At 35.1% G+C, this 17,506-nt stretch overlaps 1 protein-coding gene across 14 annotated transcripts in view; it reads left to right on the top strand.

Annotated features, from left to right (window-relative positions):
* SLC4A10 (solute carrier family 4 member 10) overlaps nt 1-17,506 on the top strand; it is a 356,421-nt gene that overhangs the window by 323,580 nt on the left and 15,335 nt on the right. For 13 of the 14 annotated variants that reach the window (XM_030796800.1, XM_030796798.1, XM_030796797.1 and 10 more), the window contains 4 exons: nt 4,592-4,843; nt 6,085-6,153; nt 11,719-11,892; nt 12,636-12,758. In XM_030796800.1, the coding sequence (XP_030652660.1) occupies nt 4,592-4,843; nt 6,085-6,153; nt 11,719-11,892; nt 12,636-12,758 (618 nt within the window). The remainder of the gene's footprint in view (nt 1-4,591; nt 4,844-6,084; nt 6,154-11,718; nt 11,893-12,635; nt 12,759-17,506) is intronic. The other variant, XM_030796802.1, reaches the window with a different exon arrangement.

Raw genomic sequence — 17,506 nt, 5'->3', positions numbered from 1 at the left:
TAACAAAAATGTCGTAAAGCATTATTTAAGTGGTCCTTTCAAGTACTTGCATTTATAGAATTAAATGCAGAACTAGAACTATTTTTGTCACTAAAATAAACCTGAGGCTACATTACTAAATCTGTTTTATTGTGCAAATAAATGATTATGTAGTCAAAAGTTGTGTATTTTTGCCCCTTACTACTCTGGGTTTAGTAAATGACACAGCAAATCTGGCTTAATCATAAACTCTGCTATATGGCCACAGGCAGAAAAGTCAGCCTGTTCTTGGCCACTGTGAATCTGAACTCTCCATCCTCCTTCTTAGATATGAATACTTTTAAAGCAAATTTCTTCCAGTGAAGATGTATTTCATCTACATTGAATTCCTATTGGGCCTATAACTCTTGTCTCCTATAAGCTTCTGTAGAGTGTGGTCTGATGCTACTGGTTTTCCCGTTAACAACAACAAAATCACCTTCTCAGAATGTTATTTACTCAGAGTAACAGTTTGTTCCATAGTCCTTCTCCCCGCCTGTTGCTTCACTGAAATGTTTGCAAAGTCTCCTGGCTTTGACTTGAACCACATTTTCACTAAAAGATGTGTTTCTTGAGTATATCACCAGACCACAAGCTAACCACTTGTGAAAGCGTTTTCAGCTTTTACTAATTTTCTTTTCTCACTTGAAAACCCATTTTTGCCTTGGTTGGAGCATTCCCCGAAATTGTTTAATGAATCATGTTTTGTAGTTTGTGTATCAAACACTTGGTAGACTCCACATCATGTATCTAAGTCTACATATACCCAAATCAACTCAGAATTCCTCATTTCATTCTTTGTCTCTCCCAAACATATTTTAGATCTTTTTACTTTTTCTTCACCTCTATTGCCAGAACTAGTAGTTTGTTTTCTTTTAGATGATATTTCTCCTGCTGATAAAAATGTTTTTATTGGCCAGGCACGGTGGCTCACGCCTGTAATCTCAGCACTTTGGGAGGCCAAGGCAGGTGGATCACGAGGTCAGGAGTTAGAGACCAGCCTGGCCAACATGATGAAACTCCATCTCTACTAAAAATACAAAAATTAGCTGGGCGTAGTGGTGGGCACCTGTGATCCCAGCTACTGGGGAGGCTGAGGCAGGAGAATCATCTGAACCTAGAAGGCAGAGTTTGCAGTGAGCTGAGATCATGCCATTGCACTCCAGCCTGGGCGACGGGGTGACACTCCATCTCAAAAAAAAAAATGTTTTTATCATTTCATGAGTGTCACTATGTACACAATAAAGCTGTGTTGCACTGCATAGGTGGCTTACTACTCCCGAAGAATGGGGGAGCTCAAAATTAGTAAAACTCGAACTCATTGCATCCTATGATCCTTTGGATAGCTCCAGAGTGACAGAAGAGGCAAATATAAAAATTTGAGAATGTGAAGTGTCATATATATTACACATAAATGTACATATAAATCCATACTCTCTCTAGCATTTGTTTGTTTGTTTGTTTCTCCCTTAGAGAAGTGGATTAGGCATAAGTTAACTGAATCCCTTTGAAAAGCATTAAAAATATCTACTTGGGTTTTTTAAAGCACATTCTCTAAATGTGAAAAGAGAGATATAATCTTATAAAAAAGAAAGTTTCTGTTAAGATACAACTGTGGGCTTTTCTACATGTTTCTGTAGACAGTTCAGGCTTCTTTTGACATCATTTTTAATAAACAGCAATACAATCCCGGATCACTTGAGTAAATGAATGCATTTGCAACATTCATTTGGCACCATATTCTCTTGATGATTATGGCATTTGATATGTTCTTTTTTGCCCTCTTTGTCAGCCTGGTTCTTCATGTCAATCTATAGTCTTTTATGTGGTTAACTTGACAGATGCAGGAAATTGCTGCCAAGCTTTGAAATGAATTTTTTCAGCAGTGGCATCTGGGTATCAGATGGTCCTCTTGGCTGGCCTCTTGTCTTGCTGCATGTTGGTTTTAGTGGGGTCTGGTGTAGCATCACCTGTTGCTATGCTCCCTTTTCCTCCCATATGTCCATTTCCTGTGATTCATGGATGAATGTGAGAATAAAAGCTCTAGCTCTGTCTTTATTTGAGAAAAAAGTCTACAGAAATATGTTAGAAGGTGTAGAGTTCTCTGTCTGACAAAGGGATACTTATCTTTGGCTGTCATGCCTATCAGCTAATAATTTTGTTACAAAGTCCAAGTTTTTAAAGACATTTTAAATGAAAGGCAAGAAGGATACTGGTTAGTTAGGGGAAGAGCAAGAACTGCTTTATTTATTTCCTTTGGTTTACATTAAATCGAGATGCTCCCATTGTTGTACAGCATAATTAGAGGAAGTTATATTTTTGTTTTTGTTATATATTTATATATTACAAAACTAGCTTTATAAATTTAGAAAAGCAATTATTTCCTCTGAAAGAATTATTTTGCCTACTTCCTGCAATTCAGAATCCCACTGTTTACATTTGTATCATATTTTTAAAACATTCAATGAGAGCTACTGGAAATCACTATCATGACGAAGGTCTCCCTCATATTATTGAGATGTAGTGAATGTGGACTCTGAGAAAGTCCAGGTGTGCTAAAAAGTACAAGCCTGACTCTCAAGGCCCCCTGTCTTCTGCCCTCCTCTGATGTTCATCTCACAGCCACCAGCTCCTCTTACATCTTTCATTTTCTCTTAGCAGTACCATAATTTTGCAAAACAGCTCCAAGGGGGCACCATTCACATTGTACTCCCTCAGAGGGAGAGGCTTAAGTATGAGGTCCTTCCCTGTTCTACATCCTTCGCACTCCAGAGTTGCTAGGACAAAACACTTCTCAAACTGCTTAAGACATTGTCCTTTAAAGGGACCAAAATCTGAGTTCTATTCTATGGAATTACATCTTCCAAAATGTTTTGCAAAAGGGCCAAGGGATGATATTATGTTCCTGGCAAAACTTTTTCCTATGCTTTTTTGGTTATGCTGACACCAGGCAGTTTCTCTTCCTACTCTTCAACTGTTACTAATAAAATTCTTTATTGAGTTACTTGCAAAGAGAAGTCTCCAGAGTCATATTCATTCAAGAAATTGAGTTAGATATTTTGGTGAATTGTAGTATTGCCCCAGTAAGCTGAACCAATGAAGCTTACCATTGCTTTGGTGTCAACATAGGAGGAACAGGTCCTTAGGTACATAACTCTCATTTTCTCCTCACTATCATCTCTTGCACTTTTATAATTTGGAAGGGATGAGCAGAAAGGAAAGAAAGTACAACTGACTTTAAGAATCTTCTTACTAAGAAAACAGGAAAAGATCACAGAGAAAAGACTACCATGACAAATATGCAATAAATAGTGCATTTCACACTCCAGGCTATAAGAGCTCTCATATTGACTACAAACTGCTTGAAGTTATATAAAACTACTTCTAAAAAAGACTATTATTCTCCTATAAGAATTGGTAATTTCTGCTCATGATCATAATAACAAATTTAACTGCTGTATTTATTTTAAAATTACACTTACTAAATTTGATTCTGAAATGTTTGATGCGTATTTTATTTTCAAAAAAGTCGATTTGTAACTTTTATTGATTGCTTATTGTGCGCCAATGATTGTGCTAAAAACTAGAGGAAATACTGAGAAATTATATAAGTTATCTGCTCTTAAGAAACATATTAATAGTTTTATTAAGGAGCCTTGAAACCTAATGAGTACAAAAGAAACATTTATTGTTTAACTACTAGAATATAATAGTACTTAACATTTTCTGGTCGCTTTCTATTCAACAGATATTATTCTTAATGATTTACAACATCAACTAATTTAATTATCGCAACAGTCCAGTGAGGTACCTTCTCCTATCATCATCATCATCATTTTTCAGATATGGAAAAAGAGGCGCAAGAGCTTAAGTGATTTATTGGTTGAGCTAGCATTTCATTCCAGGCAGTCTGACTCCAGAACTTATATTCTTAACCACTTTATTATACTGCCTCTCATGAAGCAGTCACTAAAAATTAAAAATAAAAGGTGGAACATAAAATAGGCCATCCCTTTGGCTGCTTCTGAGGCTCTACACTTTTGATTCCTACAGGGTATGGAAGGAGTGCTCTTCCCTATCTTTGATATCCCTCCTCAGAGAGCACCCTGTCTGTGCAAGAGGGCAGTTTCCACACACCCCATTGCACCTATTTTTCCTCCTTTACATTTCTTACCTGGTCCTAGGAGGCACTTAGTTTGCAACACCTGGAGGTCAGTGACAGTGGAGTAGCATAACAGTGGAAATAGAAAACAAAAAACTGATTTCTAAGGAGGGACTTAATTTGTCTAGTGCTGAAACTGAAACAAATCAGAACAAGATAGCACTATATTAAGGAAAAAATGACTATACAGGGGAGCTTAGGCTCCATGATATTATTTTTTCTAATAAAAGTCATCCAATGAGACAAAAGAGGGCAAATGGAAACTGAATGTTTGTTTAAGAGTTACTCTAGGAGATCTGATATGAAGGGCTCGTTGAGTATCATCAGGAAGTGGTTTCTATTCGCAGTTAGGCCACCCTTAGCCCTGTTATTGACACAGTTTCTTTCTCTCTTTCTTTCTTTTTTAAACAGAAAGGTTGTGGGTACCATCTGGACCTATTAATGGTGGCTGTCATGCTCGGTGTATGCTCCATCATGGGCCTGCCATGGTTTGTGGCTGCCACAGTCCTCTCCATCACTCATGTCAATAGCCTAAAACTGGAATCAGAATGTTCAGCTCCAGGAGAACAACCCAAATTTCTCGGCATTCGGGAGCAAAGGGTTACTGGGCTTATGATTTTTATTCTTATGGGTTCATCAGTCTTTATGACCAGTATTCTGAAGGTAACAAAATCTGTCTTTATGAACTTGAGAGAAAGAAGAATATATTTATCATCATTTAAAATTTTCATTTGAATCTGAGCCATAAATTTGCAAATATTGTGTGGCATGTGATGAAAGTGATGAATTTCTTAACCATGTTTATATAATTCTTCATAACCTAAGGGAGGGAAATTATGTCCTATATTTTAAAACCCTTAAATACATAAAAATTTAGTCTGGCAAAATAAAATTTGATGAGTAAATTATTGTAACAATTTTGAAATGGTGATCAAGCTATGGGAAAAAGTCACTCATTGTTTCTGACTGACTTGTGACCCAAATTCATTACAGGCATTCATAAAGATTCTATTTTCTTGTCAGTGGATAAATATATTAGCAGTTAATATTACTTACTATTAATAAGAGATAGAGGTGAAGGGATGAGCCTTGTTATAGTCACATATGCAGTTTTCCATTTTAAGTGCTCTATAAAACCACTGTCTGGACATCATCATTGCATATACTGATTTTTTTCACACAAAACTTGAAATCTATTTTAAAGAGGATTAACTGTAATTATTTTGTCATGTAATTTTGTCAGATATTTCCAAGGTTTGTTAATTGCACTATAAATTACAACACATTTTATTTGCCTACAATTTGACATTTTAATTAAATTATTTAATCACTTACACTAGTTTGCTTGTATTTGATCATTAACACAAGTACCTTTGCATGAATTAATCTCTGTTATATAAGTAGTTATCTTATAGACATAAGATGATGTGAACTATTCCAATAAAAGAGAAAATCTGAATTATCCATATATTTACAAATACCTGGCATAATACAGGAAACACATCTAAATGTTAGCTTCATTCTTTACCTTTAATCCAAATATCTTATCTTTGTAAAACAAAATTCAAGTTGTCCCCAAAGTGGCATAATAATAATATTATTGTTCATTATATACTACATCGTTTTTAAAAATAGATTTTGACCTATTAAATAATTAAAACAACCCTATTGTTATCATCTCCTTTTAGATACTGGGAAACTAAGGCACAGAGAGCCTAAGTAACTTACCTAAGGTTACACAGCTAAAAATGCTAGAGCTGGAACTTGAATCCTTGTCTTCTGAATCTGTACTATACTGTTTCTATTCAAAAATGCCTTTTTTCCCTGTTTTTTCCTTTGATAAATGCAAAACCATAATATATTTGAAAGTGATTTCTGCCTTTTCTCCAATTGTTCTTTTACAGTTTATTCCCATGCCAGTGCTATATGGAGTGTTTCTTTATATGGGTGCTTCATCTCTAAAGGGAATTCAGGTAAATTACTTACAGTACTACAGGCACATCTGTGATGACTGACCTTAAGGTCTACTGATAAGTCATGTGACAGCTGAGAAAATGACACCACCTGAGGAACAGCTTTTAGACCACAATTAAATTTCTTCAAACTTGTCAGAGTTACAAAAGTCAAAGAAGATTCTCTCCAGCATCTAAGGTTCATAATCTTATGGTACTTTTCTTTATCATAAGTATATTAAAACTGTAAGAGGCTTAGATTTTACAGCATTTTTAGAAAAATCATAGTAGTATATTTCAATATATATCCAAATATTTATAATATTTGACACTTTAATCATGTGTATGGACATCTATTGGTAAGAATAGGAAAAGTCTTTATGTACAAAGATGTTCATTGTAACACATACTATTAAAATATTGGAAACAACCCAATTCTCTAACAGCAGTAAAATAATTAGGTAACCTATGGTATATTCACTGAAAATTGATAATTGTAGGAACTACAAAAGTAACATGGCAAAAATGCTTACAACATAATACAAAGTAAGAAACTACCGACCATAGGTTTATAAAGCTATGAGCTTGAGCTGGGTTGTAAAGGAAGGTGTAGAAATAAAAACAATTTGTTGAGATAGTGACATCCTGGGGGTTTTCCCCCTTGTTTTGTTTGTTTTACTGTTATATTTATAGGATTATTTTCAAAATTAGACTAAAATAAAGATATAGGCAGTTTCAAGTGTAAAGGGAACTTTATGAATTATTTAAGTAAATGTTGGTTAAATAAATATTTTAGGCATGAATTTGGCAACAGATCAGCCAGATGGTTCTGGTTCAGGATGTCCCATGTGGCCATTGTCAGGGTGTGGACAAGGTCCACAGCATCTGAAGGTTTGATAGTGCTGGAAGATCTGCTTGCAAAATGGCTATTCCGCAACTGTAGGCATGAGGGCATCAGTTCTTTTCTACCTGTTAGTAAGATGACTCAGTCTTTTGCCACAGTGGCCTCTCCATGGAATACTTAGTGTGTCCTCAAACCATGGAATGTGACTTCTTCAGAGTGAGCAATATAAAAGAGAGAGAGAGAGAGGAGAAAGAAGAGAGAAGAGAATGAGAGAGAAAGAGGATGAAAAGTACTTTTTGACTTAGTCTTCAAAGTCATACATGGTCTTTCCATGTTTTCTATTTGTTAGAGGCTATCCACTAAGTCCAGCTTGCACCCAACTGAAGGGAAAAGGGAGACTATTTCTTGAAGAGAAGAGTATCAAAGAATTTGTAGACACATTTTAAAACCTCCACAAGTGTATTCTAAATTTTTACAGAAGCTGTAGGCAAATTCTTCCCACATATTTCTTTTATGATACTGTTATTGGTTGAATAGTGAGTGTTTCCTGAAAATTTATGTCCACCTGGTGTCTCAAAATGTGACCTTACTTGGAAATAGACTATTTGCCTATGTAATTAGATATGGGTTTCAAGACAAGATAATCATGGGTTTAGGGTGGGCCCTAAATCTAATGACTGTGGTCCTTATAAGAAGAGGAGAAGGGTTGAGTGCGGTGTGTCTCATGCCTGTAATCCCAGCACTTTGGGAAGCCAAGGTGGGCAGATCATGAGGTCAAGAGATCAAGACCATCCTGGCCAACATGGTGAAACCCCATCTCTACTAAAAATATAAATATTAGCTGGGTGTGGTGGTGGGTACCTGTAGTCCTAGCCACTTGGGAGGCTGAGGCAGGAGAATTGCTTGAACCCAGGAGGCAGAGGTTGCAGTGAGTGGAAATTGCACCACTGCACTCCAGCCTGGGCGGCAGAGAGAGACTCTGTCTCAAAAAAAAAAAAGAGAGGAGAACACAGAGAGACACAGGGAAGAAGGCCATATGAAGATGTAGGAAGGCCAGGCACGGTCAGCTCACACTTCTAATGCCAGCCCTTTGGGAGAGCAAGGCGGGCGGATCACCTGAGGTCAGGAGTTTGAGACCAGCCTGACCAATATGGCGAAATCTAGTCTCTACTAAAAATACAAAAATCAGACGGGTGTGGTGGCGCATGCCTGTAATCCCAGCTACTCAGGAGGTTGAGATAGGAGAATTACTTGAACCCAGGAGGTGAAGACCGCATCGAGTCGAGATCACGCTACTGCACTCCAGCCTGGACGACAGAGGGAGACTCTGTCTCAAAAAAAAAAAAAAAAAAAAAAAAGGGAGAAAGAGATTAGAGTTTTGCTGCCATAAATCAAGGGTACTAGGAGCCACCTGGAGCTGAAAGGGGCAAGGAAGTTTTCTCCCCTAAGACCTTCAAAGGGAGTGTGGCCCTGCCAATATCTTGCTTTAGGCTTCTGGCCTCCACAAGTGTGGAAGAATATATTTCTATTGATTTAAACCGCCAAGTTGTGGTAATTTGTTAGGACAGTCCTCGCAAACTAATAGATTTCTACTTAAATTGTCCCTTGAAAAATCTTGTTTTATAATTTAACATTATTTAGCCCAACACTCCAGTGTTTTTGAAAAAGAGACTAGAGACTTATTTATCGTATAGTATTTTGTCAACTGAAAAGCAAAAATAAATTGCAGCTTTTTTCTATAACACAGCTAGACTCGCTGTTGTTCGTAGCATGTAAGAGGATAGTTAACCTGCAGGACAGGCAGCACAGGATCTCTGTTCCTGAGCAAATGACTAACCAGCTTCTGACTTTGGGAGAAGAAGCAGCACTTAGGCCTTAAGACAATACTGGCTGCCAGTCTGAGGCAAACTTAAGTATGAAGTCATTGCAGGTCACGGAACACCCAAAGTTGATTGTATGACTGACTCTTCATCCTGACACTGGGAAAAATGAACTGGGAGTGGGAGATGGTTAAGCCATGTTGTATGTTTTAATTTTACTCAAATTAGGTTTAATTTGCTCATTTAAAATTTCATGTATGAAAAGTGTAGTTTGATAGAATTTGTTTTGTAAGCCATTAGGAAAGAATACAGAAGAGGTTTTGTTTGTTTTTCTTTTTCCCTTTTTTTTTTTTTTTTTGCCTTTGGCAAAAGTTCCATGAGTACTAATTTCATCTGTAAGTGAAAAGCATTTATTATTAGGCCCCAGGCTCACATAAATACAGCAGCAGAGTTTAAGAAACAATGTAAAATCATTTTGATGATAGGTTTCAACAGATTTTCTCCTCTAATTCCACATGATTTTATACTCATGAGGTTTAGAATTAAACAAGAATGTCAAGTTTTGGAATTATTTGGGGTGTGAATCTTTTAAATGAAAATTGAAGAAAACATTATCAAAGGGCATGAGTTAAATATAATGAGTTTTAAAGAACACAAATGAAACATCAAGCTGAGGCACACGTTGACGAACAGGGTCTCACACTGAGAAACAGGGTTTGTGAAAATTTAAGTGAGCCCCAAGCCCAGGCAGCTGAAATTCCTATTTGGAATTGTAGCTAACTGGGTGGGGAAATGTGATATTGATACTAGGATATAATAAAAACCAAATGTAAAACTCAGAATACATTTATCATGATGATGATTATTTAAACATATGCTGAATATCATCAGTTCCAGCAGCATGTTACTCTCTTACCCTATTGAAGGAATCTATGTTACCTGCTTGTTTGGCAATATTAAGAAACTTATTATCTGGGCTTCTCACTGTGAAACATGGCAGAAAAAACAGATCACAGTGTTCTCATGAATGCTGTTTCTGCATTCAGATATATACCCACATCTATATTCATTCCAACACTTCAGGAATCCAAAGTAAAGCAAATGTGCCATTTAAACAATAACAATTGAAGCACCCACACACTGAAGTACACTTATGCAATAACAGCTTCACAAATGGAGAAATGGTGGCTGGGAAAAACTAGCTCTATAGAAAAGGAAATATTCCATTGTAAGCCAGAAGATTTTATTTTATTTCTTTCCTATTCCTACCTCCACCGTGCACCAAGTTTTTGTTTATTTAATGACTTTTAAGTTTAAATAATATTTAGGAAATAGAAATTTTAAAACAATGACATGTACATGGACAGAATGGAGAGACGTTATTCAGGAATGAGTTCAGCACTTAGTAGCATAGATAGAATGTTTCAATAATGTTTTTGGAATATATAAATGAATATGAATAAATGAATGGTCAGGGAATGAACTAATGTATGTATGATTCTTATTTAGATAACTGAGGAAAGGAAGGTCATGTCATGCCATAAGACACAGAACACAGAAGGGAAGATAGGTTTATGTTGAGTTTGAGATTCCTACTATATATACAAGCAGGTCTTGGTAAAACAGGGTGTTTTGACTCTAACATTTTGACTCAATGGGCAACTGTTCCTTGGCATATTAATTTGACATATTTGATAAGAATTGCCTATGGTTTTTAAAATAAATTAGTTAAGAAACAAAATCTAATATTACTTTTTGAAAATGCATAATGGATGTTACTGTAGAGATGGCATGAAATAAAACAGTGACTGACAGTGATTGAAACCATTATTTTCTAAATAATTGCCTCCAATTGGAAACACTGACAATTGCAAAACTTGGCCAAAGAACAATAAACCAAATAATCTACATAAAATAAAACTATCATGCAGTATGATTTGTTAGTAAATAAAATGTGATTAAAGATTTAAGCTTCCTGTGTGCATTTAATTTATAAAATTCAAAAAGAGAAAAATTGGTTTGCTTGATTAAAAAAAGCCCTCAAAGTCAAAGCTGTAACATAATAGTATGAAGTACTATAACAATAGTGTTATGTAATACTATGTACTATCTTTATGGCAAGATTGAAACAGAAATAACATTGATTGAGATTAAAATAATTTTAATAAAATACAACTGAAAATATATAAATGACTTGACAGTGCTGTATATAAAGTTAATCAAGAAATTAAATACAGTTAACAAAATTTGCTCTGGAACGTACTTTATTAACAAAATTTATTTAGGTTAATTTTTATTGTCAAGATGTTTGTGTTCATAAAGACAGCATCTAAACTTTTGTTGGGGATTAAAGGGGCAAAGTCAAAACAGCAGAGTCAAAATAGGAGGTTAAAATACCATACTTAGCAGCTGGATAAGGGTCTAGAACTCAGGAGTGAGCTAAGGCAGAGACGTAGGTCTGTGAATCATTAGCAAGTATGTGAAAGTCAAAGCCATGGGTATGGATGAACTATTCCAGGAGAAAAGAAAACAGAGAATGAGAGTCCAGGAATCCCAATACTGAGGGGCAAATAAAGGAAGAGATTGTGATGTGACAAGGAAAAAGAAGATGGTAATTATGTTTTGCTTCACAGGGCTCCACTCTTCAAGGTAGCAATATTTAACACTGGCTTTCTATTTTTAAACTCTTCTAAATTGTAACCCATCTCCATATTCAAGAAAATGTGGGCTGTTATTTAACTGAAACTGTAGTGTTTCAGAGGGTAAGCATAACAATCCCATTGTCTTGATGCCCAGATATCAAGTTAGTGTTATCCAGGTATGTCATTTAACCCCAAATTGTGGACCATATTAAACATCAACTTGTCCTACTTTTATTGTTGTCTTACACCTAAAAACAATTTAGTCTGTTTAATCTTTTAGTTCTTTGATAGGATAAAGCTCTTCTGGATGCCTGCAAAACATCAACCAGATTTTATATACCTAAGGCACGTACCACTTCGAAAAGTGCATCTCTTCACAATTATTCAGATGAGTTGCCTTGGCCTTTTGTGGATAATAAAAGTTTCAAGAGCTGCTATTGTCTTTCCCATGATGGTATGAAACTTCTGTCAGCTATTTTTCTCTTTCTCTCGTTTGCTGGTCTCTTTGGAAACATAAACACATGAACTGAAATTGGAACAACAGAGTCATTTTGAACAATTATTGGAAAATATAAGTTTTGGCACTCAAAGTAGTGACTAAGATAGGGTTTAAGAATGCCTATGAATTTCAGTGATTCCTATTAGTTTTGTCTCTATCACTCTGAATGTTTGTGATAGTCTGAATTAATTGAAGCTGGATGGAAAAATGCATTATTCCAAAATTTAACATTAAAGATACTAGCAAATATGAAAAATTAGGAGGATTTTAAAAAATAACATTGTATTAAATGTTTCAGGCAAGTTTCAAATTCTTCAAAAACTATAGTGAATTTGAATGACTAAATAATTTCGTAATTATTAGTATAGCTAAGAATGTTCTAGTGTTCATTTAATATAGTATAAACTATTAACTACATGTATTTAAGGAAACAGTCAAATACATTTTATAGTTTTTTTTAAATAGCTTATTTAATAGACTCATATTGGGTAAAATCATAGTCATTATTGTGGGGATGTAGTAAGAAAAGAAAATGAAGGAAGCAGAAGTCTAGACAATGTTTTATACATATATATCTTTAATTTTTACTTTAATATCAGGCCTAATAGAAATTGTTTCTACCAAAAACCATACAGGCAAATCTACACCTCTCGTTTTAATTTTTTTTCCACTTTAAACTAGTTTATTATTTACTTCAGGTGTTAGCCCTGGTATTTGTAAGAAAGTTGATGGACTTGTTGTTCACGAAGCGGGAACTCAGCTGGTTGGATGATTTAATGCCCGAGAGTAAGAAAAAGAAACTGGAAGATGCTGAAAAAGAAGTAAGAGCAAAATCAATATTTTATAAAGAAAAAAAAAGGAACATAGTAATATTTCTTTGCAACACTAAATTGTTTTTATCTTTAGACAGTTTTGTCTTCAGACAGTGATCACTAACAACCACAAGTAGACTAGTTTGGAAGTTTAATGTTTAAAATCATAAAGATTTGAACAGAGAGAGAATGAAGATCTTATAGGAGGAAACCAAATCCTAATGAAATATGGAAATACCTTGTACTAAAATACCCTCCAAATTGTAAGGCTCGTTTTTCTGATTCTTCTCCTATGGATGGCAGAAGCTTGCTGATCCTTAACTATTTCCGAATTATGATCATGCAGTGATTTTTTTTGTTACATATGTGAGAACAAAAAGAAGAGACATTATTACTGTTGGTATTTTCCTAGGGAAAAGAGTTTTAATCAAAACATTCTAATGAATAATTATTTATTCTTGAAATAGGTGAAATGTTTACTAGGAAAAATGTTGATCTGATTTGTTTTCAAAGTGATTTAAGATTGAGTAGATGTTGGAGAAACTTCTGGAATTTATTTTTACAGGCTACTTATTTATTTTATTCTATTTTATATGGTATAACAATGTATTTTAAGTTTCATGGCATATTTAAAGTTTATATGTAAGCCTGAGTCTATTTTGAAAGCTACTTAATCAACATTTTTTAAGCATATAAAAACTACAAAGAGTGTAAATGAGGGGAAGATAACTAGCGTAACATTTAGCAGAATGATTGAGCCCATACAATGTAAAACACAACAAAGTTTTCATATAAATAGAAATGAAATTGAAATAAAATATGTGATGAGAATTATACTATTTTTCTCTATAAGTAGTCAGTAAATGTATTCAACTTTCTATTTCCTCAAACCATAGATAGATTTCCTATTTCCTTTGGGGAATTCATTTGCAGATGTTTCAGAGGTCTTAGTCATTTAATGAGGTCAGATCAGGCCATAAATCAAATGAGGTTTTTTCTCAGAAATTTATACCAATATGGCTACATAACGTGTGATTGGTAATTCCCTTACTCTACATGGTGTTCTATTCCCTTACTCTACATGGTGTTCTATCACTAACAATGGATTCCCACAGATAGAGATTCATCATGATGATGTGTCTTGATTCTGTAAGAATGTTTCAATTTTTCCAAATATTGTAGAAGACAATACTTAGAATCATACTTCTAGTAATATTAATGTTAACACTAAAAATCATATTATACAATTGTTATTATTTATTTTTCTGTTTGATATATTTTTATTTAAATATTAGTGCTTTTTTAAAAAATAATACTTTGAGTCAGGTGCAGTGGCTCATGCCTGTAATGCTAGCAGGCATTTGGGAGGCTGAGGTGGGCAGATCACGAGGTCAGGCGATAAGACCATATTGGCTAACACGGTGAAACCCCGCGTCCACTAAAAATAAGAAAATTAGCCGGGTGCGGTGGTGCACACCTGTAGTCTCAGCTACTCAGAAGGCTGAGGCAAGAGGATCACTTGAACCCGGAGGTGGACGTTGCAGTGAGCCACTGCACTCCAGCCTGGTGACAGAGCGAGACTCCCTCTCAAAAAAAAAAAAAAAGTTCGACTAGGATATTTTGATAGTCTCTATTTCTTTTTAGGGCTTTAGTAAACATTTGCTTTCATCCTCAGATACTCTTCAAGAAAATATGGTATAATTTGGCACAAGTTAAATTTAAATAAAACGGACACTAGAACACAGAAATTCTAAAATCTGAAGTTATCCATATTTGATGTAAATAAAATTATTGGGATCAAACACAACACCCAAGAAGGTTTAAATTCATTTAATTTTGATGAAAAAGCTCTTGGCTATGAGCTTCCCTTCCAGTCTTTTTGATAATGTCAGTACACCAGACCCTTGAATAATATAGCATTGTTATAATGTTGATGAGAAAAGAAAAAAAAAATTCCCTGGCCAGGGCCACTGTCTGTATGGAGTTTGCACATTCTCCTCATATCTGTGTGGGTTTTCTCTGGACACTTCAGTGTCCTCCCACATCCCCAAAATGTGCCCATTAGGTTCATTGGCGCGTCTACATTGGCTCAGTGTGAGTGAATGTGGGTGTGTGTGTGAGTGTGTGCTGCAAGGGAATAGCATCTTGGCCAGTCTTAGTTCTCATCCTGTACCCTGAGCTGCCAAGATAGACTCCAGCCACCCTCGACCTTGAACTGGAATAAGTGGGTTGGAAAAGGAATGAATAAATGAATACAAATGACTGCAAAATAAAAATTCATCAAGTATACGATAATCACACAAATGTACGACAACAATTTGGTATGAAAATGCTCAGTGAACCCAGCCATATTTGCTATTGTTTTTAAACTGCTTGGTGGTAGGATGTGCTCCTTACTGTTTTCACTTTGCAAACATTTATTCCTTGATTTAATCCACCCCACTATGACCTCAGTCACTCTCTCACTCACCAGAAATTTGGTAATTCAATATCTTACTTGCTTTTATTAATTTTTCTTACATTTGTATAGCTCACATTTATTTCATGTTTAATATTAAAAACATTTTGCATCTTTAGTTAGAAGTTTGGCGATGTTTTTGTGGCCAGATATTGCCATAGGAATTTAACTCTTATTTATATCAATTAGCCTATGGTAAGATTGGTTTTACTTATTCTTCTACTTAATGTCACAGTCTCTGAGAACATATCAACAACTATGTGAGCACTTACTGTACTATTAATTATTCTCAAGCAGTAACTTACATATCTAATTTTGCTTTATTTTTCTGCTTTTTTTGTTAACTGTCTTTACTGCTTCTGGAAAAAAAATGAACACAGCCCCAGACATATAATCATCTCTTTCACAGTATTCTCCTTAGATCATACTCATACCGTGAAACATTCTTGCCTTTTAGAAGTTCACAAAATGGAAAATGATATGTAATCTATTATGTAATGTTTAATATTTTTCTGACTGTGATTCAAAGATAATTTCAGGTTCTCCTTTTATTTTCTGTGAAATAGGAGAGAACAAGTTTAATAATAATTGTAAATTTATTAGAATTTGCCATTCCCACTGCCCAGAACCACTCACATAGCTATGCATGTATGGTACTTATATGTGTGTGTGCCATATGCCCATTTTGGAATTTATGAATCTCATAGGGCAGAGAACATATGTAATCAGTGTCTAATCTTTTTATATTGTATACCCACTGTACTTTAATGGGCATTTACTGTTCTCTGATTACGAAGATAAAGATTTTAGAAGTAACTAAATATTACTAAATTTCTTAGAACTCATGCTTTCTGAAAAGATACAAAAATAGATTAAAGATTTACTGGGGCAATTTTACTGCTAAATCCTTCATATCCAAGTTAGAGGAAAAAGCCTAGCAGTACATTAACTAGGCAGGTTTATAGATCTTTAAAATCTCAGATGGGTTAATATGATGATACTTTCATGTGATCCTCAGTACATGGAAAGAAACAAGAAAACCAATAATACAGTCAAGAAATAATCTATAATTGAGCAATAAAATATAGCTCTGACTAGTGCAAAGACAGCTAATTCTCCATCGAACAGGAGAGAAAATAGGAAGTTTAAAGAGGTTCACTTTCTAGCTTAGAATTAGTATTAAAAGAGTATGGTCAGTAAAGACATTAGGAAGATTTAGGAATAATTATACTAAAAGTTAAATTCCTGGTTGATTTTCTACTTGTTTGCCCAGATCTTGGTATTCTATTTTCGTGAGGCTTACAGACTCAGTGGAAGGATGTGATCTTACCGTGGCGTCTTATACTAAGGCCCAGTCTTCTAGGAGCTTGTGTGTTAAGGTGGTAAAGGGACAAGTTCTCCAGAAATCTTGCATTTCTGCAATTGCTCAAATTAATTGAGTAACTTTGATCATGAACTGGCAAGATGGTAAATAGCAGAAATGTCTCAGCTCCCTGAGACTTGAATTTAAAGTAGGCTCACCTCTTGTCCTTTTGATGATAGATACAAGCTTTTACCTTTAGCCTCCAGGGTTTTCCAATCAGTAGCCCATTTCTGGTCTTATGGCACTGAGAAAACATTCATTTGACCTTAAAATTCAATAATGAGTTAAGCAGAATAAATAGCTACACAGGCCAGTCCAAGGTCGCAGAGCTTCTGTTCCAAATTTTCATGTACTTCATGCATATGCATATGCATATGCTTCAGTTTTTAGAAAGAAAGGATTATAATCAGGGTAGAAATGAATATTGGAACCCTGACATTTTGCACATTGCTCTGTGTAAAGGGAAGACTGCAGAATCAAATTCTGGATGTCCAAATGTGCTCAGAGTACCAACATGCCTTCCTTCCTACTTAAATATTCTCTAGGCCATTGTACACATTTGACAAAAGGCTACTTACTGTTAAAGGCAGAAAATCCCAGCAGAATGTTTGCTCCTGGGTAGGAGGAAAGGGGGTTAGTGTTGTATAAATCCTAGAAATTCTACTCTGTGGAAGTGATCATGATAGTGATACTTCTTGATTTACTGGGGGTTCACCCTAACATACACACTATAGGAGAAAACAAAAAGAGGGCAAATGGGACCCTGTGATCCCAATGCAGGATCATGAAAAAGGCCAAGAAAACATAAAAGCAATCTAAAAACAAGTGCAACTAAACAAATTACAGAGGACGTCTTACTGCTGAGATAGGTCAGAATTGGTTATGGATTTGGGAAGCATGGTCAAATTATTACACAGACAAATGTCATTTCTAGTT

The sequence above is a fragment of the Nomascus leucogenys genome, chromosome 17 (assembly GCF_006542625.1).
Source record: "Nomascus leucogenys isolate Asia chromosome 17, Asia_NLE_v1, whole genome shotgun sequence".
NCBI classification, from domain to species: domain Eukaryota; kingdom Metazoa; phylum Chordata; class Mammalia; order Primates; family Hylobatidae; genus Nomascus; species Nomascus leucogenys.
This window is presented reverse-complemented; position numbering and strand designations above follow the sequence as displayed.